Genomic DNA, 10,800 nt, shown 5'->3' with positions numbered 1-10,800 from the left:
TTACGTTTGAATATAAAAAGTATTTTATCTTATTATTATAAATTTTTTAAATTTTTATACAAAATATAATAAGTAATTTAATTTTTTTAAATATCAAAATAATAATATTAAAAAATAATATTCTAATAATATTTTATTTAATTTTCAACTTTCATTTTAATTTATCTCATTTTAACTCATTATCTAAATATTACTTCAAAAAAAAAAAAAAACAAACAAACTAATGATTGGACGAAATTAATGGATGTGCTGTATTTTCACTCAACAACCCTAAAGAACGTCGACCGCATATTGTCAAGTTGTTTTCGTACTCAACAACCTAGGCCAACCGTCTAGTTGAAGATTTTCCATTTTGGCAACCTTCTTAAATTCATTTGTTTTTCTTCCGGCTATCTCAGTTTGTTTCACCCGAACTTAATTAATGATCATTTCCTTCTTCTGATCTTTTGGCTTTAATCGTTTTGTTAATTTCCAGTCTATCATTTTCGGTGATCATCATGGATCCAGCAGAACTTCGGCGTATTTTTCAAATGTTCGATCGCAACGGTGATGGCCGGATCACGAGGAAGGAGCTTAGCGACTCGTTACAAAATCTCGGCATCTTCATCCCAGATAAAGACATGATCCAGATGATTGAAAAGATCGACGTGAACGGCGACGGATACGTGGATATCGATGAGTTCGGAGCATTGTATGAAACGATAATGAATGAGAGGGATGAAGAGGAGGACATCAAGGAGGCATTCAATGTGTTCGATCAGAACGGAGATGGGTTCATCACCGTGGAGGAGTTGAGGTCGGTGTTGGCTTCTTTGGGGCTCAAGCAAGGGAGGACCCTAGAAGAATGCAAGAGGATGATCAAGAAGGTGGACATGGATGGGGATGGGATGGTCAACTTCAACGAGTTTAAGCAGATGATGAAAGGTGGTGGATTTGCTGCCCTGAGCTCAAGTTCATAGACCATGCATGTGTAGAGACTTTTTCCTTTTTTTTTTTTTTTCTTTTTTTTTTTCCTTTTCTTTGTTCTTATTTTTATTATAGAGAGGGAGATAGAGAGAGAAGGGAGGGGGGGGGGAGAGAAGAAAGACGAATCTTCTAGGATAACTCTTGCATTATTTTTATTGATGAATGCAATAAATATGTATGTTTCATTGTAGGGGTCTTGTATATTACTTTTTTATTTATATTATTCTAGTATTTATTAATTTCTTAGTTTGTCATGATCCATGTTTGCAATTCTGATGTATTAGATTTTGATTCTTTTTGCTTTTTTGTCGGTACTTGTAGCTTGTCAATCACATTAGTGAAATGCACAAAGAATACGCAAAAATAACTGAACATAGCATTTTTGTATAATTTATGTTGCGTTTAAGATAACTGGAATATTTGTATATTTTCTCAGTTTGTCTTTTTCATCTCACTCATCATAGTGAAAAAAGAATAAAAGAAAGAAAAAAACAGAAATGGAGACGAGACTTGTTTGAATTCCACACAAAAGATGGCCCTCAAGATACGTCTCTACTTCTCTGGTTCTCTCAAATTTACAAGTCACAAGTTCGTGGCAAAGATTCCTTAACTCGTTCCACAATTAGCCTGTTTGCTTGGTCACTTTGTGTTCAAAGAACATGCCGTTTATGCAGCTTTCATTTGAATCTAGGGCCAAATAAAGCAAATACTTGAACCCATGTCTCCAAGGAGTTGGCCCAAGTGGTAAATGCCTTGATCTGGGGGTATCACTCCCTTCAAGGTCTAAAATTCAACACTTCATAGGTGTAAATAATCTTTTAGGACCACATTTTCTAGTGAAAAGTTTGTGATTTAACCAGTTCCGTGTAAGAAAATTTCTAAAGGTGCGGTGCACGGGACCAAAATTTACTCTGCAAGGATGGATAGAAAGGTCCTCTTGCCTTGGAGAGGTTCCCCAACATCAAAAAATAAAAAAATAAAGCAAATACTTTTTCTCATCTGGGGCCAAAAGGTTTGGAAATGGAAGAAGTTGCATAAAGGAGTGGCTTTTCTCTATTCGGCTTGTAGGTATCTGGGTAAGTGAATGTCTGATACGGATCATAAGACGTGCAGCACACAACTGTTCAACTTTCCAGCGCATTTTCAACTAGAACTTGGATTTTGGAGGACAGCTGTTCTGTTTGCTCTTCAACATTATTCACTAAACAAAGTAGTTTTTCTCTATATGTGCAGCACACAACTGTTCCTGACACTCCAAAGTTGTTCATCGTGAGTAAAAGCAATCTGCTGCTTTTCAAGAACAGCTTCATATATGGTTCTACGAGCTATACAGCACCATCCCAATCACCTATCAAGAAACATTGATGGCATAGTTCAAAGTGTGCGGGCAATTGAACAGAGAAATAAATTTTAGTTGTAGATTTTTGGTCTGGTGATGTGGGTTGAGCTGGATTGTCCTACATTTGCAATCAATGAGATGATTAAAAATAGTGAGGTGTTTGGACCAGAGCAACCCAGTCTGGTATGCGTTCTAGTAAGGTGTAGGAGATTGAATCGGCAGTTGCATTCATGATTCCTGTCGCAAGGAGCCAATAGATTAAGCTTCAGCAGACATCGAGATGAAATTCAGAATCAGAATTCTAATTTCAAAGCAACTCTCTTGGAAGAATTACACTTTTTATCCTCTTGGAGATTGAAGGTCTATGGTCTGCAAACCTACAAACATGTTATGCCTGAAGGCTAATTTCAGGTATAAGTTGTTTAACCTTCGGGCATAACTTCTTGATCCAGACCTTTGGGTTGGGAAAAAGGAAACGGACAGATTGAGATATAGAATCAAATGGCCTTTCTGAATATTCAACGATTTAAGAGTACAAGTTCAACGCCTATATAGGGTTTGCAGCAGAGTAATGCTGCATGCCACACTCATATTAGCTTGAAAGTTTTATACTAGCACAATGTCTATAGAGCTATTCCATAAACACTATAGATGCAGCAATTTCAAGTTGTCGAGTATTAACTTGAAAATTTAAAAGGGCAAAGTTCAAACTTCACAAGGATTTTTGGGTAAGAGGCAAAAATTCCAAACCACAACAACACAATACCCAATTAAGAGCCCAGATCAGGCAAACATTATTGAATGTTAGACACAATGCCATTGGGCTCCTTACATCAACCCATGAGAACTTGATCTTAAACATCGGGCAAAGGTAGCAATACGCAGATTGGAAAAGAGAAATAGTTCTTTACCGAGGCAAAATCACTGCATAAAAGCATATATGGCAGTAGAAATATAAACGAAGAGTGCAGAGGAGACCAGGATAAGCAATGCGGCGACGGCATGGACGGCGGATTTACTACCACACGACAACATCCCCAACCGGATTTCGATGACGTTGATCATGGAGAGCATAAGAAATATGCAGCCCATGACGGAGCCCACGGCCGATCCCATCATCCCGAGCCTGAGGACCTTGAGGTTGATGTGGGCGCGGAAAGCCTCGTCGACGTCTTTGCTGTTGAGCAGGTTGATGGCGAGCTTGAGGCCCTGGGCTACGAGGGAGGAGAAGAGGAAGAAGCTGAAGGAGACGACCTCGAAGACGAGGAGCTTCCGGGTGACATCGATGCCGGCGTCGCAGGCCGAGTTGTTCTCAAGGCTGCGCTGGCCGGGGGTGGTGAGGGAGAGCCCCACAAAGACGGCGATGGTGAAGAGGGAGTTGACGTTGACGAGGCCATCCAAGGCGGTCACGTGCACGCTCGTCGTCGTATCCGCTGCAGAGGTTGATGTCGCTCTCTGAAAGCTACTCTCTTTCGGGTATGTTTCAGATCTGCAAGAAGAATTCAACCAGAAAAACAAAAAACAAAAAAAGGGAAAGATTGAGGTGTGTTTTAACTAATCATAGAGAAAGTGGGAAGGAAGTGAAAAATATATGTGAATGAAATTGCAGACAGAGAGAGAGAGTAGAGAAATACTCATCCATGATCTTCCAAGTTCTGTTTTTATATAATGTTGCTTGTGAGAGTTTATGTTATTCTGAGAGAGAGAGAGAGAGAGATACGAAGGAAATTTGCATCTGGTTAATTTATCATTGCTTGCAGGGTTTAAGGTGGTTTCTTGGAAGAAAGGTTCTGAGGGAAGGAGAGAGAGACAAGGGGGAGATACCTTTTTGCCTTTTTGGTGGTTGTGCTTTTCTTTTTCTTTTGATTAAAAGTAGGGAAATACTTTAGGATTAGATAAAAATAAGGAAAAAATTACTTTTTCTTAATTTTAATTTAAAGATTAATTGAGATAATTTATAAATAATAGAATAAAAATTAAATTATTTATTATATTCTATATAAAATTTTAAAAAAATTATTTTAAAATTTAAAAAAATTAAATTATTTATTATATTTTATGTATCGTTCAATTTTACCGATTGTCAAAATTTTTTTTTTATTTAATGATTAAGGAAGTAATTTTGAATATATTAAAATTATTATTTTTTAAATATTTAAATATATTAAAAAAATATATAAAAAAAAACAAAAGTAAAAAGCAGTCAACTTGAACAAATTACTCTAGACGGTATATTTATCTTGATTTGATACAATGTATTATATTATAAAATAATTTTTATTATAAAATAGATATAATAAATTATATTAATTTATAATTTTTTATATATAATTTTTTTATATCTCTAGCACTAGGTTAATACATGAGAGATAACTCAGGTGCAAGCGTTTAATTGATTGCGACATGGTCATTAAGATCAATAAAAAAGGATTATGTGCTACAATATTGGTAATCAAATACAAATTATGATTAAAAAATAATAATTAAAAAATTAAAGGTAATTTTGACTGTAGAATTCGTTGTAAATAAAATTAATTGGAACCTGAGTATAATGCTTGATCCGAATTAAAAGGTCAAGAGCATGTAATTTGCTTGTAGATAACTATCCTTGGAATTCATCGATCGTTTGAAAGAACTACAAGCAACCCAACATCATAATCATGCAAGTTACATTAATTGTGTCTTCAAACAACGTCCAAACTATCATGAATGTCAAATAGAATAATTTTCTCATCAATCACTGTCAATTACTCTACAGTCTACACCTTATAAAAAATACCTCATATTTTATAAAAAAAAAACTATCAGACATGAAGTGTGGGAGTAAATAGTGACTAATATATAGCACAATTCATGCCAAATATACCAGCAAGAGACATAGATTGAACATGCCTAAATCTAATGCCCCGGTTAGCTTTGAAGATGGTCTCATTTCATCTCAATATTTAAACACCACAAATACAAACACGAATATTTTTTAATTTTAAATTTTTAAATTTTTCATCTAATCATTATAACTTTTTCAAATCTACAAATAAAAATTATATTAAAAAATTATATTATAATAATATTTTTTAACTTTATAATATTTTTATTTAACATTTTCTATCTCTTTTCTCAAAACTCCATAAAATATCTTTAACTTAAACTATTTTACTATTATTTACAAATTTATCATATCAACATCCAGCAAGTGACATAAATCGAACATGTCCAAAAATCTATTGTTTCCTTTTTCATCTTTTTGTCTTCTACCGTGAGCTTATATTCTTTTCATACTCATGATGTCTGCTATTCATGAATCCTTAAAATGGTGGAATGCTCGCTAAATCTATAAACAAAATTCATAGATACTCATTAAATATTTTAGAAAAATTCTAAATAAAAGTTTTACACCACACATCTTTACGTAACCAACATGTGATTTATTATTTTTATATTTATATCGTAATGCTTAAATATCGTGTGTATTTAAATAAAAATATAAAAATGATAAATCACATATTGATTAAATGGATATATGTAGTGTAAGGCTTCCTTATAGAATAACTCGTATAGAATAATTGGAGTGTAACATTCTCATAAAATATGAGTTACCAATAATCCCCACAAGAGCAAGCTTCACTTTCGAGATAATGGAACCTATAGCCTATAGTGATCGATAACCACAATCTTTCTCCGAGTAATCTTAGACACAACATTGATGCATGGAGTGGCAGTCATTGCATACCCTTAGATTTTTCCCAATCCTCAAAGTTGGATATGGCGTGGTTGAGATTAGCCCATAGCATATTGTAAACCTCTCACTGTGTATTGTCAAAGCCCATTCATTTTGCCCATCCTCGACATCCTGCATAACCATTTGTGTTGTTGGTAGGTATCCTTCCAATTTGAATGCATGATTAAGCTCCTCTTAACTTCTTGGAAATTTCTTCCCTCTCAACATGTATGATGTCTCCTAGAAGAAACTCATGGATCTCATTGTTCACTTCAATTGAACTACAGTCTGGTTCCTTTAGCATTCCACCCTCCTCCATCTTTGCTCTCACTTCAGCAAGCTCATTCCATCTCCTAGAAAATGCATAGACACTTGATAAGAGAATGTACGTTCTAGAATCTGCATACCCACAATCCACTAAGATTTTTGCAACTACTTCTCCTATTTCAATGTTCCCATGAATTTTACAAGCACTCAACGCACCCAAAATTTTATATGATCCGGAGTTATTTTCATTTCTCTGATGAAGTTACAAGCATCTTCAAGCTGGCCAACGCGCCCTAGGAGATCAACCATGCATTCATAGTGCTCTATTTGTGGTTGGATCTAATAAATCTCTAGTCATGGAGTGATAAACGTCATATTCCAACTCTAGTAGACCTCTATGACTACATGTATTCAGCACACCAATGAATTTAATGTTGTTTGGTCTAATACCTTGCTTCTTCATTTGTTGAAACATTTTGATAGCATCGATACTCTTCCCATGCATAGCAAGCCCTGAAATCATTGAATTATAAGTAATGACATCTCTCTCTTTCATCCCATCAAAAACTCGTTGCGCCTCATCAATATCACCACACCTTGAATACATACTGATCAATGCACCACCTACAATATGATTAAGCTTGATCTCATACTCATACTAATTCATGTTCACGTATTATTCTACTAATTGCTATAAAATAATTAAGAATTATCTTCATAATAAGAAGATAATACTATCGTGTCTAAATATTTTTAGAGTAATATGCACTAATTAGTTATTTAATTATGCTTGATTTTGGAGTTTAGATTATAAGGTTACTAAGCCATTTAATCTAAAGAGAAGTGCTATGGTGATGATAAAGAGATTCTATAAAAATAAACTCATAAATTGACATAATTTTTTATATGATACGTTAGATCTAATTTAAAAACAATAGTTCCATAATAATAATAAATAAAAAAAACATTATATGTGCAGCTATGTCCATTTTTTTCATAAGAACTACATGGGACGGACTTGCACACCCTAAAGATCGTATCTAGTAGCCTTGCTCAATAGCATATTATATTCGTCAAAAAATTCAAAACAAAATCACTTTTTATGCTAATTGCTGCGGCAAACTTTCATATAATTAAAAACAATAAATATAAAAAAGGGATCTCTCTCTTAGGAGTCAGGCGCGCCGGCAACCAGATCAATTACGTGGATACTGCTTAAAACAACATCCTGGTAATACCTATAAGGCTCTACATGCGGCATGTTTGTGGGTGGATCAAACAATCCATGCCAGCTCTCATTTTAGATGGACCTAAACTCACGCTTACCTTCACTGTTGACAGGGAACACCACATGAACAAATAATCCCGTTACCCTCAATCTGTAATTCTCTATAAATGCCACAGAACCACCAAATGCTAAATAGGTCAGATGAAGAACAAATGCAAGTTCCAATTATGCAAAAGCAAACCCTAAAATAAGATAAACTTCTGAGGTATTTGGACTTGCTTTATTATAGTTGAATAAAATGTCTGCAGAGCCAGACAATCTATCTCTCTCTGACTGGCATTTGGGCAAAGATGGGGTGTAAGCCTACATGGGTGAACCATTGTTTCAGCCCTGCAAGTTCATGCAAAAGTTCATTGAAGTGTATGGTTGTCTGCATCAGGATTCAATTCCACCCACATGCAGCTTGTTCTAAAGGCACTAACAAGTGTATGGTTGTGTACATTAGGATTCAATTCCACATTTCCACCCGCATGCTGCTTGTTCTAAAGGCTCAGTCCTTGATAGTTGGTGTTTAGGTCACCTGAAACATGGGTTGGAGGATATAGACTAGGTACAAATACCATAAGTGGGTCGATTATACCATGAAACCTCACCTCAACTTCTAATCTTAATCATTCTCCGCACTAGAGAGAGGAAACAAGAACTTTCAGGTCAACAGTATACAAGTAATCATCTCTACCTTTTTGCATCCAAAGCCGATGGGGAGGGAAACAACACACTTGATGAACAAAGAATTGGTGTAAATATGATGAAGAACATTAATATACCATGTTTAAACACAAAAGGAAAAAGAGGAATGTGACTAGGCTCCATGAACCATTATACAATGTAGCATATACGAAATTTCATCCCATGATTAGAAAAGAATAGAGTTCAAAATCTATACACATGAATTCAGAAACTTCAAAATTCATGAAAGACCACAGTTGTTCCATCATAAATCTAGAAAATCATCATGATTATAATACCATAGACGGGTAACATGTTTAGTACTCTTGCCTAGCTACACCACCAGCGGAAAAACAAAGCATGGAAGAAAAGTTGAAATTATGATAAGGGACCTCAAAATAGAGAACCGATTGCAGAAATCTACTCTAATAATCATCACTATTCAAACCTCCTGCTCAAACTCTCTGACAACGAAACAGAGTCCTTCAAGGTTCAGATATGAGCATAACAATTCAAAAATAAGTCCCTCAACAAAACCGGTGGACACCTATAAAGAGAGAGACAGAGAAAGAGTAGTACGGATACCCTGACTCATTTGTGCCTTCTATCCCTCTAACATCAAAAGCATTACTCAGAAAATATCATAGTCCGATTCTTAGATTTAAGCGAAAATGAGAATAGCAACAAATGTCAACTAGAAGCAAAGCAATTGATAAGATTGACGGTATATAAGAAGTGGAAGAAGCAAAGATAAAGCAACAAAGCTTTTCATTCTTCATTATTTTATCTCATGAACTAGTTTCACATAATTAAAAATTATATTACAGAAAAGAAATAAAATAACAGACTCGATACAACACCCATGTTATACTCATGGTACAATTAACTTGAACATAAACTAATTGCAGATTCATCACCAGAATTTTTCTCCACTAGATGGCCATGCCTCATTTTATCTTCTACAGAAGAAAACGCCAATGTGATTACTGATTATGCCATCCAGCCTTGTTTATTTCCCTCTCAATTCATCAACGATCCTCTCACAGATAGGAGCTGGCCTGACCAGTTTGTCGACTCTGCACTATATGGAATAAAAAAATGCAAGCAAGCACATCGGATGGAAGCATAGAACCCACATCCATATTCTCCGACGAGATTTACAGGGGGAATGGAAGAACCCATGAGCCGATTGATTGAACTACCGCATAACTTAGACACCCTCTCCGTCACAATCTACTCAAAATCCCTCCCAGAACCGTCCCGATCAAGCTGATATCGTAGCTTCCCAGATTGACTCTGCGTTTGAAACTGCTCATCATTTTATAAATACATCCAACAGAATACCTCAAGTGTAGATAATCCAACAAAAGCTTAATTAATTCAGCATCAGTAGAAAAATGAAATAAAAATGGAAAGCAAACCTTGGGCATTGCGTCAGCTACAATAAAACCGCTACCATCCGGAAGCTGAGCGTGGTCCACCGTCATCTTCGCCATACAATCCGGCGGCGTTTCGAAGAGCGACAAGGAGAATTGCTTGTAAACCACGCCGACGTCGAAGTAAATCAATCCGGAGCTGGGTATATCCACCCGGATTCCCTTCACCGGGAACCAAAGAAACAACTCCTGCGCAGAAATACCGGACAAGGCACCGATCTGACCGTAGCTTAGAGTGCCCGAAACGTTCCGGTCGTAATGCAACTGGCTCTCGAACTTGGCGTTGCAGGCCTGATCAAAGTGGGCATGAAACCGCCCGGTCTCGTCGATTTCGAACTCTCTCACTCCCTTGGGAAGCAGGCCCATGGGGAGCCCATGTTCCCGCAAGACTTCATATATCGACGACGACAACGGCGAGTCTTCCGCACTAGAGATCGGGATTGAAGTATAGGAGATTAACGAGAGAAAGGAGAGCCAAAGAAACGGTAGCATAATGTGAAAGTTGTGGGTTTTCTTTACTCTGCTACAAATGTTGCTCCGTTAGGGTTTAAGCTTTAAGGGCTCTGAGCAGAGAGAGAGAGAGAGAGAGAGGTGGGGAGGAAGAAGTAGGCAGGAGGCGGCGGTTCCAGCTTCAGTCCAGTCTGATGAAATTATTGGTGGGTGACTGACTGCTGTACGCAGGTGGGACCCTTTGTGAGGTTTTGTCTATGGCTAACCAACGGTAGTCTGACAGGTGTATATCCACCGTGAATTACTGGAGTCTTCAGTACACACAAATCCACCTCATATAATTTAACAAAATATACCATTCTCTCTCTCAATTTATTCATATTTTTTTTTTGTTTTTATTTAATAATAGAGAAAGTGATTATTAACATATTAATAATTTTTTATTTTTTAAAAAGATTTAAAAAAAAATGAAAAAAAAATGCAATTTGCACCCGGTCTACAAGTGGATAAACTTAGATGATATAGTAGCAGCATCTTATAATTTAATTTAAAAATAAATTTTAAATTTTAAATTGCAATTTTAAATTTTAAATTTTGCAATTTAAAATATACGGTGTGTATAATAGAAGCCTATAAATAATATTGCTCCTTAGTTATGTTTATCAAT

The 10,800-nt window shown here is 35.9% G+C and overlaps 3 protein-coding genes and 1 pseudogene across 4 annotated transcripts; 1 reads left to right on the top strand and 3 right to left on the bottom strand.

The window, feature by feature from the left end:
• Positions 1–399: 399 nt before the first annotated feature.
• Positions 400–972, top strand: LOC109019283 (calmodulin-like protein 3). Its single transcript, XM_019001553.2, has one exon. It carries the CDS (start codon positions 498–500, stop codon positions 957–959), a length of 462 nt encoding a protein of 153 aa, XP_018857098.1. The 5' UTR covers positions 400–497; the 3' UTR covers positions 960–972.
• Positions 973–2,957: 1,985 nt separating this feature from the next.
• Positions 2,958–4,146, bottom strand: LOC109021504. Its single transcript, XM_019004142.2, has 2 exons — positions 3,940–4,146; positions 2,958–3,794 (listed from the first exon to the last, which is right to left on the bottom strand). The coding sequence occupies exons 1-2, from the start codon at positions 3,945–3,947 to the stop codon at positions 3,227–3,229; spliced, it is 576 nt and encodes a 191-aa protein (XP_018859687.1). The 5' UTR covers positions 3,948–4,146; the 3' UTR covers positions 2,958–3,226.
• Positions 4,147–5,898: 1,752 nt separating this feature from the next.
• On the bottom strand, positions 5,899–9,429 carry LOC109021505 (annotated as a pseudogene).
• Positions 8,990–10,358, bottom strand: LOC109021507. 2 transcript variants are annotated; one of them, XM_019004149.2, is made up of 2 exons: positions 9,669–10,358; positions 8,990–9,543 (listed from the first exon to the last, which is right to left on the bottom strand). In XM_019004149.2, the coding sequence occupies exons 1-2, from the start codon at positions 10,173–10,175 to the stop codon at positions 9,481–9,483; spliced, it is 570 nt and encodes a 189-aa protein (XP_018859694.1). In that variant the 5' UTR covers positions 10,176–10,358; the 3' UTR covers positions 8,990–9,480. The 2 variants fall into 2 exon arrangements, with proteins under 2 accessions (XP_018859694.1, XP_018859693.1); XM_019004148.2 differs by having other exon boundaries at positions 8,990–9,555; positions 9,669–10,299.
• Between the last annotated feature and the right edge of the window lie 442 nt (positions 10,359–10,800).

The sequence above is a fragment of the Juglans regia genome, chromosome 5 (assembly GCF_001411555.2).
Source record: "Juglans regia cultivar Chandler chromosome 5, Walnut 2.0, whole genome shotgun sequence".
In the NCBI taxonomy this organism is placed as follows: domain Eukaryota; kingdom Viridiplantae; phylum Streptophyta; class Magnoliopsida; order Fagales; family Juglandaceae; genus Juglans; species Juglans regia.
Note: the sequence above shows the minus strand (reverse complement) of the source record. Positions and strands in the feature narration are given on the sequence as shown.